The sequence below is a fragment of the Cibotium barometz genome, chromosome 1 (genome assembly GCF_041138505.1).
Source record: "Cibotium barometz isolate CiBa-2024 chromosome 1, ASM4113850v1, whole genome shotgun sequence".
In the NCBI taxonomy this organism is placed as follows: Eukaryota; Viridiplantae; Streptophyta; class Polypodiopsida; order Cyatheales; family Cibotiaceae; genus Cibotium; species Cibotium barometz.
Window position 1 is genome coordinate 46,580,017 of NC_141046.1, and position 20,825 is coordinate 46,600,841.

The window sequence follows — 20,825 nt, forward strand, 5'->3', positions numbered from 1 at the left end:
CAATCTACTGTAGCTGTGAAGACTACCCTGTACTCAGCTTCACAAGTAGATGTGGCAACAGTGGGTTGCTTTTTACTCAACCAAGATATGCATGAACTGCCAAGAAAAAAACAATTCCCACTGGTGGATTGCCTAGTATCATAATCACCAGCCCAATCTGAATCAGTAGCCTTTAGCCACAAGTCTTGCTTTGTACCTGTCATCAATAGTACCATCAGACTTTCTTTTGACTTTGTACACCCACTTTGTTCCAATGACATGCTTGCCTTTAGGCAATTCCACAAGATCCCATGTATTGTTCTTCATGATAGAAGAAATTTCAGCTTGCATAGCTTGCAACCAATGCTCATTCTCATGTGCTTCTTCATAAGAGGAAGGCTCTTCTGAATCAAAGAGACCACCCATTGCTAATGCAAACTCCCCCACGATGTATATTCCCTTGTTCTACCTGTGAGTGGAGCTGCAAGTTTGCTTTCTTGCAAAGTTTTCAGCAACCATCTTGGCACTGACTTGGCTATGTCTATGGCTGTTTTCTCTTCCTTGACAAGATCTTCCACTTCTTCCATAGAAGGGGGCTGAATGGCTGGCTGTTCCACATGTTCTACATGAGGATTTTCTTGTGTTGGGGCTGGCTGATCTGAATCCCCTCTAATTGCAATGGGTAAAAGTCCATCAAACATGTCCTGTATGCCTGTATTATTGCTTTTATACAAGCTGTACATGGGCTGTTCTGAATTTTCAGCAAATACCACATCTCTACTTACAAAAATCCTTCATGTAGTTGGATTATAAAGACGGTAACCTTTGCTCTCATTGCTGTAGCCCACAAAAATGCATTTAATTGCTTTGTCATCTAGCTTTGTTCGGAGTTGTTCTGGCACATGTGCATATGCCAAACACCCAAATGTACGCATATAATCCACTGTTGGCTTTCGGCTATGTTGGCTTTCGGCTATACCAAGCCTCAAATGGTGTTATGGTTTTCAAAGCTTTTGTTGGACACCTGTTCAACACATGAGTTGCACACGTTATAGCTTCCATCCAAAATTTGTGAGGCAACTTTTGTGCTTTCACCATGCATCTTGCCATCTCCATGAGAGATCTATTTTTCCTTTTAGCTACACCATTCTGCTGTGGTGTATAAGGCACAGTACATTGGTGTTTGATGCCCTTTTTGAAGCATATAATCCATGAATGCATTTGACATGTATTCTCCACCTCTATCTGAGCGGAGTGTTTGGACTTTACATCCACACATATTTTCAGCCATTGCTACAAAGTGTCGAAAGCATGTAAACACATCTGCTTTCGCTTTCAAGGGGTAAGCCCAAGCAAACCTGGAGTAGTCATCAATGAATGTGACGAAGTAAAGATGCCCCCCTATGGATGGTGTCCGCATTGGACCACATACATTACTATGTATGAGCTATAATTTACTTTCAGCTCTAACAGCTCCATCTTTGGGGAATGGTTTTCGTTGCATCTTTCCCAAAATACATTCCTCACATACATGTCTTGGTGGAGACTCAAGAGGCGGCATATTATCAACCATATGATGCTTCTGCAAAAGCATCAAACTTTGAAAATTTACATGCCCAAAACGAGCATGCCATAGCTCTGCATCATGCATAGCAGGAGTGTGGGCAGCCACTGTATTTGCATCATAAGTACGCTTGTCATAGCTGTCCAGCTTATACAAGCCTTTGTATCGTGTTCCAGAAGTGACTATTTCATAACCCTTTGATGGGTCTTTTAACAAACACTTCCCATCTTCAAATTCAACCTTTAAACCTTGGTCGTTTATGGCTGAGACGGAGAGCAGATTTTTCTTTATCCCTGGAACATACAATACATTTTTCATACATATATTGGCACCATTGGCTGCAATAAGTAAGACATTGTCAATTCCCTTTACTGGATATGTGGTATGATCTACACATGATACAGTGCGGCCATTTGAAGCATAAACCAAGTGCTGAAATACATCTTTGCATGAAGTGATGTAGGGCTCGAAGCACCACTATCAAAATACCATGATGCATTCTGTTTGTCAGATGCAATGGAAGACATATCAGTGTCTGAAGCACTTGGTGTGTCCCTAGTGCATGTGACCAAAAAAGTGTACTCTTCCTGGATTACATTAGCTGATTGCTATGTTTTGTCATCAGAAGAGTCTGCTACTACATTGCTGTGTTTTGTCATCAGAAGAGTCTGCTACTACATTGCTTGCTTCTTTCCTTTTCTCTTTTGCAATCCGCTTCCTACATTCACTGATGTAGTCCAGGTTAATGGCAGTAGTGACATTTACCCTTCTTTTTGGGCATGTTTGCATCCCCTTTGTCAGACTTTTCACCACCAGAAGAGGGCTATCCACCATGACCAGCCTTGCTAGACTGTTGTCCCCCATGCCTAAAGCTCTTTGCTTTACCTTTATCCTTGGCTGTAAATGCCTTGTCTCCACCACGGTTGCTTGATAAGTTTGCTCTTGTTTGCTCTTCCTGCAAGAGTAAACCCACGAGCAACAGCCCACTCTCTACTACATCACACCATTGGGACGGCAGCCCACTCTCTGCTTATCTTCACCATCGACGTCACATCAAGTACACAGCACGTGTCAACAAAGCTTGCACCACTCGGGATGGCAGCCCTCTCTGCTCCTTACCACTTCAGGTACACAGCACCCGTGTCACCAGAGCTTGCACCACTCGGGACGGTAGCCCTCTCTGCTCCTCACCACCCCTCAGGTACGCAACACCCTTGTCATCAGAGCTTGCACCCTTCAGGTCTTGCAGCACCCTTGTCATCAGAGCTTGCACCACCACCACCACTCGGGATGGCAGCCCTCTTTGTTGTTCATCTACCACCTCAGGTACAGCAGCACCCTTCTCACCAGAGCCTGCATCCCTCATCTTCCGCTGCCACTACCACCTCGGAGTGCCTCTGCTTCCACCAACGCGAGCCTTCGACACCGACTACCTCTCGGAGTGCTTTGCCTCACATTGACGCGAGCCTTCGTCATTGACCGCGCTTCAACTCAGACATCATCTTTGCTTTTGCATTGGTCTTTCTACTCAGAGTCGCCTCACATCAGAGGGCACTTGTACATATGTTCACTCACCATTATATATAGACTCACTCACATATTTCATGCTGTGTTGTTTTGCTCTGATCTCTCATACATCTGGTCCTTTCAGCCTTTTTCCCTCACACTCCTAGGGTGCTTCCGGCTTGGGAGGACGAGGATGGACTGCTTCTCTAGTTATACAGAAAGTTTTCCCCTTGTGTGCTTCTAACCAGAGGAGGCTTGTGGGCGGGAGAGGGGGCTATCACAAGCCCCGACCTTTTATGCATGGGACCAATGTGTCGGAGTTCCAAGCATGTAAAATATCTAGCGAGACAAGTTTATATTTTGGAGCTATGGATTGGATGTGTTCCAAGTCTATTGCTTGGTGTAGCAAAGATTATGGATTGAATGAGTTCCAAGCATAGTTCATATCATACGTTTCATACTGCCATATGTCAGGGAGAATGATAGGTATGATAAAGTATGAAACAGTTCCTGGTGGAGTTTCATACGTGGACTTAAAATTTGGGGCTATATATGCATGTGGGAGTTGGGACTTAAAAATATTGACAATTTGACACTTGAAAGTTGAAACTTGAAGACGAAAGTTGAAAGTTGAAGACTGAAAACTTGAATGTACATAGTATAGAGTACTATATGTACTAATAAGTATGCTAGCCGACAAGTGTCTTTTCATGTATGCGCTGGCCAACAGTCCCTACAATGTCCTCCACCAACTACTCCTTTGCCAACACAGCAACACATGCTTCAAATTCAGGTTCTGATCTGTCTTTATCTTGCTGCCTCTTCAGGGTTAGCCTAGGATTAGCTTGTGCATGTCTTGCACATGACATCCCCCTCTGCTAAACTTGATGACGGAATTCCAATCTGTGTTCTTGGATGACTGTCATCCTCCCATTCTCCATTCCTAGAGTCCTCCTGTCATCCTTCCCTCTCTGGCAACCTTTTCACTGAAAACCCGACCTAGTCTCCAAAACCACTCTACTCTGATGAAGATCTATGCATCTGTTCCATCGAGTCCCCTTTCCATTCTTGCCCTGTCCCTCTAGTCGTCTTTCCTAAGTATTGAGTTTGGCACTCTCTTTCCATCCCTTGGAGGATCAACCTCCCCTGGAACTGTGGCCTGAAAGCCTTTCCTAGTGTGCCCCAAGTGGCACCCAACTCACAGGACTGCCATTCTCTTGGGTTTTGTGGAATACCACCAACCAATGTTCGGGGAATTCTTCCATGTCTTGTGTTCCTTGCCTTGGGCCTTGTACCTGTGCACTTTCTTGTACCTTGGACCTGTACACCTTCATTTGGGATTGAATCAGTGTTTAGTCTTGCTGAGATTGATGCTTTGATACCAATGTTACGAGCGGAAGCTCTGGGAGTCTTCTTTCAGCCCTAAACACCATCTGGAAACATGCTAACGCAAAATGCAAATAGATGATAGAGAAGAGAGAGAGACGGCTGAGTATTCAGTATATTCCATAGTACAAAAAGGTACATACAATCTTGCACTGTGCAGTCGAGTGACTTCATGAAAAGGTGTAAAACCTAATCTAGTCCTAAATCTAAGACTCGGCCCATTGTTGGACTAAATAGTCTAAACGATGAGCTCAGTTATCTTTTATAGGTCTTGGAATCTTCTGATGGACTGGCCGATTGCTGGTTAGTCACAGGACCCGAACAAGTATTGCAATCGATAGGTGTCTTTTCATGTATGCACTGGTCGACAGTCCCTACAATGTCCTCCACCAGCACATGCTCCAAATTCATGTTCTAATCTATCCTTATCTTGCTGTCTCTTCAGAATTAGCCTGGGCATGTCTTACACATGCCAATCCGGTATCTGCAGTATTGGAGTGTCCATGGTTGCATCTTCATCAGCTTTTCTTCTTCAGACTTTTGCACACTATGAGCTGTAGAGGAGGTGTTAGAATTTGTGCATCTCATGTGTTGTGGGATTTGGTCTTTTATTGGGCGCATATGTATTTTCTCACATTTTGCCTAGTCGGGGGGATTTATGCTAGTCATGGGCTGCTGTCGGCCAGCTCCTTGAGAGCAGTCGGCCAGCTAAAGTGCTCCTTAATAAAGTCCTCTCTTCCACTCACTTGTAATTCATTAACTCATTCATAGGCACATTGTTTGATACCCATTTGTTGGCAATCTATTGGTTGAGTGAAAATATACTTCAGGGAATGATGATCTGTCTTCACAACAGAATCTGCTCCCAATAGATAATGTTTTCAGGCTCGATAAGCATGAACAATTGCCAAGAACTCCTTATCATATACTGGATAACGTGTTTGAATTGCTGAATGCTTATGACTGTCAAAAGTGATGGCTTGGCCTTGTTGCATAAGAATTGCATCACTTGCAATGTTAGAAGCATCTGTCATGACTTCAAAAGGAAGATTGGGATCTACAATTGCCATTATTGGGGGGGTTGTCAAAGCAACCTTTAGCTTATCAAAGACGTGAGAAGCATCATCTGTCCATTGAAAAGCGAGTGTTGACTTTAAAAGCTCTATCAATAGTGCTGCAATCTTTGAAAACTTATAAATCTTTGTATGATAAAAATTGGCAAGATCCAATAACGATCTAACATCATGAACATTCTGCGGGATCGGCCAATCCTTAATAACTTGTATCTTCTTAGGATTAACGGAAACACCATCAACTATGCCCAAGGTACTCTAGCGATGTCTTGAAAAAATCACTTTTCTGTGGATTGATAAAAAGTGTATTGCATGCAATATTTGAAAAACTTGATATAGATGTCTTTTTGCTTATTGATTGAAGCAGTAAAAATCAAGCTAAGATATTGTCAAGATAAATTATCACGAACTTGTTCAAAAATGGTCGAAAAAGATCATTCATGAGACTCATAAAAGTTGCCAGGGCATTGGTTAATGCGAAAGGCATGACCAAATACTCATAATGTCATACTTCGTGCGGAACGCAATCTTGTGCTTATCGCCTTCACGAATATAAATCTAATGATATCCGGACTTTAAATCAATCTTCAAAAATACTTTGGCATGAAGCAATTGATCAAATAATTCATCAATCCGAGAAAGAGGGTATTTATTCTTGATAGTGAGTTTGTTGAGGGCACGATAATCAATGCAAAGTTGCATTGGCTTATCTTTCTTTTTCACAAGCAGAATAGGTGCGCCAAAAGGACTCTTACTGGGACGAATATGACCATTGTCTAAAAGCTCCGTTAACTGGCATTGAATTTCTTGGGATTCAATGAAAGAGGCTTGATATGGAGCACGAGTCAGTGGTGAATTTCCAAGAAGAAGATCAATTGGATGATCCTTTGGTCGTCGAAGAGGCAAAACTGGGGGTAGATCCAAATGTGGGGCAAAGAAGGGTTGAGCTAAATATGCCACCTTGGAATTATGGTTAGGCGTCATCTCCTTTGTTGAATAAACCATTAAAAGTGTCGAAGAACAACCGACCTTTCGAACCCACTGCTTTGCTTGAAGTGTGGACAAGGTTGGTATGGAGGGTTGATCGTGAACGCCTTGGAGATCAATGTATGCCATTTTTGACAAACTGTAAGGTGTGACTGCGAAAATTGATGAGAGGGTCATATTTGATATAACCATTGTTGAGCCATGATCATGTTATATTTGGATAGGGGCAAAACTTCAAAGTCCATCTTATCACGATATTGGTGAATGCGAAAGGAAAGTTGAGGAGCCATGGTGTTGCACTTGAATCTAGACCCGTCTACCAACTCTATCTCATAAGTGTGGGAGTTGCGAGTGGTGCGTATTTTCAAACGTTGAACCATCACCGTGGCCACAAAATTGTGAGAACATACGCTGTCGATCAGAACACTGATTGGGTAGCCAAAAATTGAGTCTATAAGTGTCAACACATGTGTAGACACCGAGGCCGGAATTGTAGGGTAGACTATGCTTGTGTCACTGAGGTAATCACACATGCTTGTGCATGCTAAGAGAGGACCATAGCATGCTTGCCTTTCGAATTTTCTAAGCACTGAACTTGGTACTTGTCCGCCAAGGTGGAAGGTTCCATGTTGGAGTTTTGTCGATTATTGGGGCGTTTAGGGTACTTAAACCAAGGATGGTTTCCCGAACAGATGGTACATAATCCCGATTTTTGTTGACCCTAGGGAGAAGTTTGGCTTAACATAGCGAGGTTGGTCACGTCCAACATCACGTCCATGGTCTGATCCTCGTGGTTGAGAGGACTGTGGTTGCCATGAGTGATTGGAGGAGGAACCATCTTGATGGCGAGGTTTTTGGAAACTATTTGAGAATTGAATCGATTTGAAGCATCGACAGAGAAAGGGGTATTGCCACCATTGTTGTAGGGATAAGGACTTTTGCCTGGGGTTGAAAAGGGTGGACGTCCTAGGTGAGGAGGAGGTGGTAAGGTCTTCTATGCGTTCCGCATATGCAATTGCTGAGGTAAGGTCAACGGGGTTGTACTTCTACACGTCCACAAGAAGATTGGGATATAGACCCTCGACAAAGGCATGTAGCCTGTCTTCAGGGGTTATGGAAGAGATCTTCAATGTCAAACTAGTGAATTGTGAGATGTAAGAGGCCAATGTCCAGTTTGGGTCAAATGGTGTAAACGAGACCGTGCTTGGAAATCCGCATTGGTAGGTATAAATTGCTTATGGGTGGCATGCTCGAACTTATCCCCCAAGTCATGATGGACTTGCCATCAGTCAACTGTCATTGCCACCACAAAAAGGCAATATCTTTGAGTAAGGAGGCTGCAAAAGTCACTTTCTTCTGGTCGAAGAGGTTGAAGTTCTCAAAATACAGATGAAGGTGGTATGGCTACTGATCTAAAATGCGTTTGCTGCGTTGGCCTTTGAATGCTTTAGGGGGTTTTATGTCCAACTTCTTTGTATAATTTGCTTGAAGTAAACACTAATGACCACCCAGTGTATCGAGGACGATCATGAGGGGTGGTTAAGGGGCTGGGGCTGGTAGCAAGTGGCAAGTTTGAGGAGTAAAGGTTGGTGACGAGGTTTGGACACTGAATGCAAGGGGAGCGTGCTCCGGGTTTATACTGTGAAGGGAGAGAGTTAGGGTTTCATGTGGGAGACATACACAGAGAAGAAGGGAGAGAGAGAGAGAGAGACGTGTGGGGATAAGTCAACTCACAGTATGAGTGTGTGACTCCCCTATCACACATGTATATTTGCTCTAGTACACATAGTGCACTTAGTACATTAAAAGTACTAAGTGTACTATGTACTATAAAACTTATGGGCTTGTACACACTATAAGGGTGGGCATAATGCCTTTACCCCAACAACCTCCCACTTAAAGGCAAAGTGCCCTTAAATGAAGGAAAAGAAAAATCAGCATGTACATGATAATATACAAGGCCATATCAAGGCTGAAACTGGCCTCATCCAATGCCCATCAAGTGTCTGCAATGAGCAAACCGCTCTGGAGGCAAACTCTTTGTCAACAGGTTGTCATCCGTATGAATCTTGACAAGCTGAATCAGCTTGTTCTCTATCACCTCTCTGATGAAGTGATACTTCACATCCACATGCTTCGTCTTTGCATGAAAGACAGGGTTCTTTGCCAACTGGATGGCACTCTGACTGTCACAATGCAACAATGGAATATCCCTTGTATAACCCAAATCAACCACTAACCGAGATAGCCATAATGCCTCCTTGCAAGCCTATGTGGCTGCAATATACTCGGCCTCTGTAGTAGATATGTGACATGTGAGGGATGAAGACCGTAGTAATCACAACCTTAGTCTAACTAAACTGCACTTAATGATGTTTAAGAGATAGACAAATATACAAAGAGATAGACAAGTATGTGTCAATGCAATGCAGCTATATTAAATGAATGAATGATGTTACAATGAAGATCCAAATGGATCTGTAAGACTGAATATGCTGCCTATATGCTGAATATGCGGGCTGAACTGCTGATTATGATGCTGAATGCTGTCCTGAGGATGAAACGCAGATCTGATGGGCTGATGATGATGCGTTTGCTGAGGACGAATGCTGATGTAGATGCGTTTACTGATGATGCTGCTGAGATGATGCGTTAACTGAAGATGCTGCTGAGAATGATGCGTTAACTTATCTGCTGATGGGAATATGCTGAAACGCTGCTGATCCAGATGAAGGATGCGCTTCACTCTGATGATCCCCTGATGACTGAATGGATGATGTGCTGAATGGAGAGGCTCTGCTATTTATATGGGTGAAAGGATGCTGGTCGGCCAGATGCATAACTCCCATAAAATACTATAATACCATAAAATGGTAGTCGGCTGCCCCAAAAATGCATAAAAATGCCTGATAAATGCTGGTAAAAATACCTGATGAATCTGTGATGCTAATGATGCCATAATGATGCCATGTCACTGTACACCTGATTGGTGTGCACGTGACATTCCCCGCTGCTAAACTGTTGCTGGGTGGATACCTGGCAACCTTCGACTCTTCTGCGATCCTTCTCCTCCGAACCACTGCCCCCTTCTGTCTTCTGCTGGGACTGAGGCCGTCTGCAGGAGTGAAATCCTTGAGCCAAGATGCTATGTACTGCGGGATCTGAATGGCAAATACCTGAGTCACCCGTAACCTGTTCCTGGAAACCTTTCACCTACCATCTCCGTCGTACCTGAAGCTCTGAACTTCCTGAGGCGATGTTGGAGCAAACTTCCGTCTTCTGTGGAAGAGAAACCCCCTGCTGCCAGTTGAAGCCAAAACTTATGTGCTCCTTTGATGATGGATGTCATTCTTCCCTGAGAGTTCATGGGTAACATGTATGCAGGACTGACTGCTAAGATGACTGCTAAGATGACTGCTATGCAAACCATGTGCAACCCTATATGCTGTGCAAGAATGCAGATGGATGGGTTACTAATGCAGACCTAAGGGAAAATCCCTAAGGGTGGCTTGCAAAATTTTCAGAACTGGGTTTAACTGTGCGGAAGCGATAAAAATGATGACTGACTGAATGACTGATGGAATGAACATGCTCTAAGGCTGGTTACCCTGTAACGCTCTGATACCAATGTGACATGTGAGGGATGAAGACCGTAGTAATCACAACCTTAGTCTAACTAAACTGCACTTAATGATGTTTAAGAGATAGACAAATATACAAAGAGATAGACAAGTATGTGTCAATGCAATGCAGCTATATTAAATGAATGAATGATGTTACAATGAAGATCCAAATGGATCTGTAAGACTGAATATGCTGCCTATATGCTGAATATGCGGGCTGAACTGCTGATTATGATGCTGAATGCTGTCCTGAGGATGAAACGCAGATCTGATGGGCTGATGATGATGCGTTTGCTGAGGACGAATGCTGATGTAGATGCGTTTACTGATGATGCTGCTGAGATGATGCGTTAACTGAAGATGCTGCTGAGAATGATGCGTTAACTTATCTGCTGATGGGAATATGCTGAAATGCTGCTGATCCAGATGAAGGATGCGCTTCACTCTGATGATCCCCTGATGACTGAATGGATGATGTGCTGAATGGAGAGGCTCTGCTATTTATATGGGTGAAAGGATGCTGGTCGGCCAGATGCATAACTCCCATAAAATACTATAATACCATAAAATGGTAGTCGGCTGCCCCAAAAATGCATAAAAATGCCTGATAAATGCTGGTAAAAATACCTGATGAATCTGTGATGCTAATGATGCCATAATGATGCCATGTCACTGTACACCTGACTGGTGTGCACGTGACAAGATAAGGCAGTGCACTTCTGCATCCTGGATATCCATGACATAGCACCTCCTGTGAATGTAAACACATAACCGGTAGTAGACTTCCGGTTATCTAGATGACCGGCATAATCCGAATCCGTGTAACCATGCACTAATGCATCCTGTTTGCCAAAGTAGATGCACATATCCTGTGTGCCCTCCAGGTATCTCATGACACCTTTCACTGCTTCCCAATGCTTCTTGCCAGGTTTGGCCATGTATCTAGTAACCACTCCCACTGCAAATGCAATGTCTGGCCTGGTAGCAACCATGGCATACATGAGACTGCCACAAGCTGAAGCATACGGAATCTTGGCCATATCAGCCCTGTTAGTATCCGATTGTGGGCTGTCCATAGCACTGAGTTTCACATATGGAGGCAAAGGAGTACTAGTCTTCTTCCCCCCTTCCATATTGAACCTCTGCAATACTTTGCCAATGTATTCCTTCTGAGACAAATACAACACATGCTGATTTCTGTCCCGAAGTATTTGCATACCCAAAATGTGATATCAGCCCTGTTAGTATCCGATTGTGGGCTGTCCATAGCACTGAGTTTCACATATGGAGGCAAAGGAGTACTAGTCTTCTTCCCCCCTTCCATATTGAACCTCTGCAATACTTTGCCAATGTATTCCTTCTGAGACAAATACAACACATGCTAATTTCTGTCCCGAAGTATTTGCATCACCCAAATCCTTCATATCAAAGGTCTGATGCAGCCTCTTCTTCAAGGCATCCATCTCTTTACGAGATTTCCCGGCAATCAACATATCATCAACATACAAGATGAGGATCAATAGACTGCCATCCAAAGCTTTCTTGGTGTATAAGCAGTGATCTATGTCACTCCTCTTGAAATCTTGGATTTCATGAATGTATCAAATTTATGATACCATTCCCTTGGTGCTTGTTTGAGCCCATAAAGACTCTTTTTCAGCTTGCATACAAGCTTCTCCTTTCCATTCACTGCATAACCCTCTGGCTGTTGCATATATATCTCCTCATGGAGATCACCGTGAAGAAAAGCAGTCTTCACATCCATCTGAATCAAATCCAGATCATCATGAGCAACCAAAGCTAATACAGCTCTAAGTGTGGTCATTTTGACCACTGGATAGAAGATCTCATCAAAGTCCACACCATATTCCTGCTTGAAGCCCTTAGCCACTAACCTGGCTTTGTATCTTGGCTTTGCATCAGGTGCAACTTTGAGCCTGTAAACCCACTTGCATGGCAAAATCTTCTTGCCTGTAGGCAAATGCACCAACTTCCATGTTCCATTTTTGTGCAGAGAATCCATCTCTGACTTCATAGCACGCTCCCAAAGAGCCTTGTCTGCCCTCTGTAAAGCCTCCTTATAACATGAGGGCTCTCCACAGTCAGTGAGCATCAAGTAGTCAACCCCTGGAACAAACCTGTCAGGGGGTCTGGAGGGTCTTGTGGACCTCCGTACCCAATGACCATCATTTGCAGGTTGCTGTCCAGCCTGCATATCACCTATTGGTGGCTCCTGTTCCATGCCATAAGGTTGAAAGATCGTGCCCGGTATCTCCTCTAACTGTGGGATATCCATAGGGATATCTTCTGCCATCTCTGGCTGTCCATTTGGACCATTTCCAGCACCATTTAAGGGCTGGTTTTGTTGCTGTAATGGCTGATTTACAGCCCTTGGTTGTTGTCCATGATGTCCATCATCATCAAAGATGACTCTGCCAGGCTCCTATTGCCTTGCAGGCTCCTTATACATGCATGTTTCATCAAAAATGACATCATTGCTGCGTATAATCTTTCTATTCACGGGATCCCAAAGTCTATACCCCATTTCACCTCTGTCACCATATCCTAGGAATATGCATTTGTGAGACTTAGGATCAAGTTTGGTGCGTATTTCCCTGCGTATGTGCACGTACGCAACGCAACCAAACACTCTCAAGTGCTTGTAGAGGCTTCCCTGTCCATACTTCCTCTGGCACTTTCCCACCAAGCCTCGTGTTAGGTGACCTGTTTATAAGATGAACGGCTGTCATAACAGCTTCAGCCCAAAAACCATGAGGTAATGCAGCATGTGACAACATAGAACGGACCTTCTCCTGAATGGTCCTATTCATCCTCTTTGCTGTCCCGTTTTGTGGAGGATCATAAGGAGTAGAGAGCTCCCTCTTGATGCCTTTAGCATCACAAAAGTCCTGAAACTGTTTGAACATATACTCTCCACCATTGTCGGAACGCAAAGCCTTCAGTGTTTTGCCAGTTTGATTCTCAACATGAGCAACAAACTTCTCAAACACTGAGAATGTATCACTCTTCAAACGAAGAGGATAAACCCACACCTTGCGTGTGGCATCATCAATAAAAGACACAAAATATTTTGCCCCTCCCAAAGAAAGCTGAGGCATCTCACATACATCTATATGCACAAGCTCTAACTGAGCATCTTTCTGTCCAAGAGCTTTCTTGTGGGGGCACTGGAGTTGCCTGCCATATATACAATGCTCACAAAACTGAAAACTTGAGAACTTTAGAGAAGGCAAGTAACCAAAACGAGACAATTGCACCATTCCTTTGACACTCATGTGTCCCAACCGGCTATGCCACAGAGAGATTTCCGGCAGCTCGGTTGCATTTACATTAGCATGGTGACAAACATTAGCATGCATGAAGTAAAGAGTGTCCACCTTAGAGCCTTTGGCAACAACCAGTGAGCCCTTACTAATCTTCCACTTTCCACGACCAAATGTAGTAACATAACCAGCGTCATCAAGCTGTCCAGTAGAAATCAGGTTCTTCTTGATCTCAAGAACATGCCTGACATCATGGAGCATAAGCTGTGAGCCATCTGAAAACACAAGCCTCACATCACCTCTGCCAAGAATCTGGCATGCATGGTTGTCACCCAAATAAACTACTCCTTGCCAGCAGTATACCTGACAAACAAGTCTCTGCAACCTGTGACATGAAAGGAGGCACCTGAATCAATGATCCATGAGTGCATACCATGACCATCTCCTGCAAGGAGTGAATGGGCATCAAGTGAAGACATGAATAGGACTTCATCCTCACTGTCACCTGCATGTGACACATTGACTTCTTCAATCTTGACTCCACTTTTGCCCTTTGGCTTTGCATCTTTGGCTTCATCTTTGTCTTTGTCTTTTCCTTTGCCCTTTTCCTTTTGATCATTCTTCCATTTGTAGCATTGCTTTTTGAAATGTCCCTTCTTGCCACAATAATGGCATTCCAAGTCCTTTTTGGAGCGGGACTTGCTCCTTCCCCGTTCTTGGCTTTCACCCCTTTGCTTGGATCTCCCACGTGCATTCATTGCATTGGACTTTCCAACAGAGTTGTTTTTCCTGTTCATCTCCTTTTGAAGGAGAGCACCCTCCACATCTGCATATGACAGCATAGCATTTGAATTGCTAGTGGCTGTCCTGAATGTGTCCCAACTCTTTGGCAAAGTGCATAAGAGAAAGGTGGCTTTGAACTCATCGTCCATTGCCAACTTTTGATTGATGACCTGGCTGACAACACCATTAAACTCATTTAGATGGGCTGTCATAGACGCCCCTTCCTTCATTTGAAGACCTATGAGTTTCTTCAACCAATACACTTTGCTGGGCATACAAGTCCTGCAATCTTTGCCACATTCCCCAAGCTGTCTTCTCTTCACGTATGCTGAAAAGTAAAGTGTCTGACACAGACAACATGATGGTGGATCTTGCCAGCTCATCCATATCTTCCCATTCTTCAGCAGTAAGAGAAGCGGGCATTACACCCCTTTCTTTGATGGGCTTGTGCTGCTTCTTCTGGAGCAACACATTATAGCACTGGGTTTGCCAAATGTCGTAATTATGTGAGCCTTCAAGCTTTTTGATGTGAAGCAATGAAGAGCTCTCACCTGTGGTTGCCATAGCAATATGCAACCTTTGACACAGTCAATGCCTGACTCCCTGCAAGATGTGCAAACACTGCACCAAAGCACACAAAGTGCTCACAGTTGTTCTCCCAAAGTTTATCTCCCACTGCGGAAGCACGAATGCAACTCTCCTCCCACTGAATGTGATAAAATCACCAAAATCTGGTTGCTGCAGATTTATGACAGCACCTTAGATGTGCTCTGTTCCCCTTCCAAAATGTTGTACAGCAGTACTAAGTGCTCACCAATGATGTACCAAATCTGTACCGGCAAGTACAGCAGCTGAAAATGAGCCTTTTCCTCACTCAAATCAATGTACAGCCATGCCAAAACTTGTACAAAGTTGTACCAAATCTGTACCAGCAAGTACAGTAGCAATAAATGCTCTCCTGGCTGTCCAAATGAGTGAAAATCAGACCTTGACAGTCCTACAACAGTCCCGGATAGAAATTGGGCAAAAGCCCCTTGACAGCAAGTGGATTACTGAGGGTCCAAGGCATAAAAGTCTTCCCTGCTGCTTTGCCAAGCTCAACAAGCACAAATTCTTGAAAAGCCCCTTGATTCAAGATCAATTTCTGATCATGAATGGTACATTAATGCACATGAAGGCATCCAGAGTCTTCACAATGCTTCCCCCTGGCCACATATACATCCAATACATAAAAGCCCCTTGATTTAATGGCACATTGAGTGCTTGACAGGCATCAACACATTGCCCAAATCATCAAATGCCAGTGCCTGCATGCAAAACAACCCAATTGGCACAAAAGCCCTTTGATTTGTACTCCAATTTCCTGCAATTTAGCCCCGAATGTGAGATTGCTCACATCATACAGCATGTATGAATGCCCAATGGCACAATTACATCAAAAGCCCCAAATGTTGACACCCAATTTCTTGCAAATTGACCCGGAATGTGACCAATGTCACCCAATGTTGCCAATTTTGCTCAAAATCTGAGCCATTTGGACCTGTACTTGCTCAATTGATGATAATGGACATGCAAATCCCAAAATTGAAGCAAATACCTCTGAAAATTTTGGATTTCTGTTGCAAAAAAGTGTGGGGGGGGGCGTCGTATTTGCTGTTGCTGTGCAGGTACGGATGGTATATACGTGCAGGTGGGCGGTACCTCGCGACTTTACCCTGCAGATGACCAGGGGACAGATGACGAGGGTCTGTTTGTTGCAGGATGGTCAGCTGGTGACGGCGCGAGCAAGATGGTGATGAAACTGCAGTTGGACCTCGAACGGAAAGGTAGGCTGGGCGCAGGAGGGGACAGGGCGGCGGCGTTCTTCCTCTTCTCTAGCAGCAGCGGCAGCGCAGACATTGACACAGTCTACGCGCAGTCCGGCAAACAGTCTACGCTGACAACTGCCGCTCGTTGTCGCCCATGTTTGCCTCCCGGCAGGGCGACGCTAATGCTGAGAGATCTGCCGCCGCCCGATTTCACCTCTCGGACACGCGGTGCTAGTGTTGCGAGCTCTGTCGCCGACCGATTCGGCCTCCCTGCCTGGCGGCTCTGATACCAGTTGAAGGGAGAGAGTTAGGGTTTCATGTGGGAGACATACACAGAGAAGAAGGGAGAGAGAGAGAGAGAGAGAGAGATGTGTGGGGATAAGTAAACTCACAGTATGAGTGTGTGACTCCCCTATCACACATGTATATTTGCTCTAGTACACATAGTGCACTTAGTACATTAAAAGTACTAAGTGTACTATGTACTATAAAACTTATGGGCTTGTACACACTATAAGGGTGGGCATAATGCCTTTACCCCAACATACTGATCTCATGGAATATAAGAGATACCTCTAGGATGGCAAGCCCAAGATAAGGATGACGTTTCAAGAGAAAGTTATAATGGGGTGAATCTTGTTTCGAGGCCCCGAGTATCTACACATTGTATTCTCGGTCATGGGAAGTGGGTGTGGCTATCTAAATGCGGAAAGGTGTTGGGAAAATAGGAACAGGTACAAGAGTAGGGGAGGAGTGTCCTGAAGATTAGCTCAAGTCGTAAGTCTCCTCGGCCATAAGCTACCTGAGAACGAAGATTTTATTACCAGATGGTGAGATGTGTCCAGTGAATGTAGATAGGTGTTTTCAGCCCATAAAAAGTAATGTTGCTGCCCGAGGTGTGCTGTGCCTGTAAGACTATGAAGTGATGGGTTTCACTTGCATAGAAAGTCCACATGTTGCTTTATGAATGTTTGAACTTTAGAAAAGATGTGTTGAAAAGATCACACCCGGGGACCACGTTGAAACAAGGCAGTGAACAGGTTCAAGCCCGTGGGATTGGCATGTTGCAGAAGAGAGGCCATCGGCTGGTGGGCAGTATTGTCATGGGCATCTTCATGGGTGTGCACAGTTGTCGAGGCTGCAATTTGGTAATCACCAGATCGGTGCTGCTTTAGGATCGTCACGGTGCTTCTTCTTGCATTGGTGTTGGGCTGCACGCTGGTCGGTAGAAGGTAGGAGAGGTTGGGCTTGCCACGTGGCTTTTATTAAAGCCAACGTAAGGGGTATAAGGTGTAACACCTTAATGCCTTTTGTTTTTGGAAAAAATTAATAAAAACGTGAGGAATCGTGGCTTTTCATAGAGAGGTGGTGACGCTTGCGAACAGCCGATTCAGCCTGAAGGGGCACGATCATGTGCGTGGAAGAGGATCGTAAACGGGCATTGTTCAAGGCTAGAGACACCTGGTGAGGCTACAGCTTGCCATCGTTTTTTTTTTTCCTGTGTTGTGGAAAATTGGGGAATTTCATAAATCAGGCAAAATAGGGCGAAGGGGCCAAAATGGAATGGGGCATTGTCTCGTGCTCTTCCATACAAACCCTGTTAAGGCTAATTTTAGGGTTAAGGCTGGCTGATTTGTAGGGTTAGGGTTTTCTGGATTTTGGGGTTAGGTTTGGCTGTGGACATCGTTCCGGTTAGAGTTTGTTTGCTTTGATATTAGTGTGAGCCTTGAGGACTTCTCAGGTTTGGCTGTGGACATCGTTCCGGTTAGAGTTTGTTTGTTTGTTTGCTTTGATATTAGTGTGAGCCTTGAGGACTTCTCAGGCTATTAGTGATTTATAAGACATGAATACAGACGTAACACTGAAAGTAAGATGCTTAGAGCAGAAAGCTGTGTGTTGTTGCATTGAGACACAAGGCCTTGTTAAATAGGGCCTGAAGAGCCACTCGATATGGACACAATCAAGCCACTGGATGGCTGCGAGGTGAGCAGCTGAGCAGGTGCAGGTGGCTATGCTGGACTAGTAGGTGCAGGGGTGACTCTAAACGGACGAGCGAGGCAGCGGCGGTAGGTTGGTGGCTGGCGAATGTGCTGGCCGCCCAAGCTGGTGGACCCTCTACACTCGTGCCACCCAATCTGGCAGGTGGATGGCGACGGGCTCTGAACCGGTGAGGGAAGGCTATGAGATGGCGAAGTGGCAGCGCTTGGCTCTGCGGGCTGCTCTGATACCACTGTTGGTCCTGCTTATTGATGATAGAAGGGATTAGCCTCACCTGTCATCGAAGGGGAGGTAATTAAGCGAAATTACATAGGAGTCGTAAAGATTTGGGAAATTTTATGCCTCCTTTTTTACAAGTTGTCTTTAGGCCCATATAGCAACTATGACACAAGTATACAAAAGATACGGCAACTAAATGCTCTCATGCCATGTGTGCATCTAGGGGTGCACTTATGTGTACCTATACTAATGAAGGTGCTATGTACTTAAGGTCTAGCACTTATTTCTGTGCATATGTGCATTGTCCTTGACAATATTTTATTGAGGAGCTCTGATGGCGATCTAGACAGACTTTGGACGGTGGTGTCTTGCTTACAAGAGTGCTTGAACACAGTGAGCTTGATGATGAACTAAGATTGCCAAACTAGTCTATGTATAGTACCTAGGGTCGGCATGGACGTGGGTCGGCCATGTCAGCCAATCCACAACTTGGTCCAAAATGACCAACTGACCATATCATCCGACTTGGACCATATTAGACTACAACATATATTCCACAAGGCCTTAAAAGTTAGCACAACTCCCATGGCCATTTGAGACTATTTGGACCCTCAAACGAATCCCACAAACCCATGAACAATGTGACCTCAGTTCACTGTCCAGCACTCACTAATGCGGTCACTTAGCCCGCACAAGCAAACATCCTACTTGGCAGAGTGCGAAGTCTACATAAACCATCTCCTAACCATCTGGTCACACTTGGCCACGAGCTAGTGAACTACAGGGTGTCCTTGTGCTCACCACAACCGATAGTGCTCATAAAGGGGGCCTCACAAAATAGAGCACATCTGTCATCCGCAAAAACAACACGTGGGTGGAGCACTGAGCAAATGCTTTTCCAACATAGAGATCCGTCGTGGCTTTGTACTCATCATAAAATACCATCTATTTTGAGGATGTGAACCAAGCAGGGATTTGCAGTAGAGAAACTGACCTGTGCGGATTCATAAATAGTAGAGAGATGGGAAGTGAGGGTTAGTAGAAGCAAGGAGAGATCAAGGGCGGTCATTTGGCAAAACAAGTGAATGCAGGTGAAAATGGGGTGGGGTGGCAAGATCCCATTTTTCCATTTGCACCATATATCCCTAATTTTATAGTCATGTTATAGCTTGATATGATTTGGAAAAATAAACTAAAGTAGCTTTTTAATTTTTTTAATTTTAGCGTTCTGCACCTCACCAATAAAAATATAATAATCAGATAGAGGCATATATATATATATATATATATATAGAGAGAGAGAGAGAGAGAGAGAGAGAGAGAGAGAGAGAGAGAGAGGTAGAAGAAATTGATATTAACATCTTACAAAAGACCACAAAAGCTATGAAATGTTAGTTCATCGATATGTATTTAGTACGCATAGTGGCACATAAAGAAAATCTAATTCTCATGATCTTACAATGCCAATTGTATGCTACATGATGCAGAAAAATAAAAAGGAAATAGCCGAGTCTGTTGAGGTGGTGATTGAGGTGCCCAAAGGTAGTATTGTGAAGAGGCGTCCTGATGGATCTCTAGACTTTATCATGCCCTGTCCATGCCCATTCAACTACGGATCGGTAAAATCAACCCGTGCACTAGATGGTAATGCTCGAGCCAGTGTGGATACTCGTGCCTTAGTTTGAACATATTATTTTGTAAAGGGATTGGTGTTGGGGGCTTGTTTATGTAGTATGACAGGACCAATTGTCATGCAGGGGATCCACTGGATGCAATTGTACTTGGGGGTCATCTCCCCTATGGGCACATTGGGACTTGGAGAGTCAAAGGCATGCTCAAGTTTATTGATGCTGGTGTTGTTGATAACAAGCTAGTGTGTGTACAACCGTCTCAGCAATGTAAGTCTTGTTTCGATCATTTCATTGAAATGGAACTTCTAAAGGTATTTGAGCTGCCTAAAGTGGATGCTGCTTGGCATTTTCAACCAATACATGAAGACCTTACAGTTCTAGACTGGTTCTCATTGAGTTGCATTTTTAGTGCATATGCCCCATTTAAAGGGTTTCTCAATGCTGCAAGGGGAATGCATGGTGTGACCTCTTTCAATGGTTATGAGTTCTACTGCTGAATGAGTTGCCATATGCCAGATAAGAAAATGCTTGTTAAGAGCCAAATTGAACATCAATGGAGGCACAGCCATACTCTCAGTTGAAATGGAACCTATATTGAATTGAGAAGTCAAGGTTAGCCTTTCCATACCTGCATTTTCCTGGAGAAACAACATATTTATGCCATGAAGTTATAGCGTTTTGAGGCACAGGCATGCCAATTGCAAGTAATATCAAGGAGCAGTAAGAGTTGAGAACAGAAGAAGTAACAAAGTCCTCATGTATGAAGTGTAGAAAGATGAAGAATGAGAATCCTGAACTTGAAAAGTTAAAAGAGATACCTATCAGATTTATGCTTTTTGTAGGTTGGAGAAAAAAAAATGTCCTGTTTGTATATATATACTCTCAAGGATTTGGACTTGGAGAGATTGAAGCCTCACCCCTTTGCCTTAGAGTAGTGAAGGCTTAATGCCATGCCAATGTGCTTTGGTACCTCCTCCTCAAAGT

The 20,825-nt window shown here is 44.1% G+C and overlaps 1 protein-coding gene across 1 annotated transcript in view; it reads left to right on the plus strand.

Moving 5' to 3' along the window:
- LOC147642075 (uncharacterized) overlaps positions 1–20,508 on the plus strand; it is a 50,009-nt gene extending 29,501 nt beyond the window's left edge. Inside the window, exons 2-3 of the mRNA XM_086825378.1 lie at positions 19,698–19,854; positions 19,968–20,508. Coding sequence (XP_086681504.1) covers positions 19,698–19,854; positions 19,968–20,338 — 528 coding nt within the window. The 3' untranslated portion in view covers positions 20,339–20,508. The remainder of the gene's footprint in view (positions 1–19,697; positions 19,855–19,967) is intronic.
- The last annotated feature ends 317 nt before the right edge of the window (positions 20,509–20,825 follow it).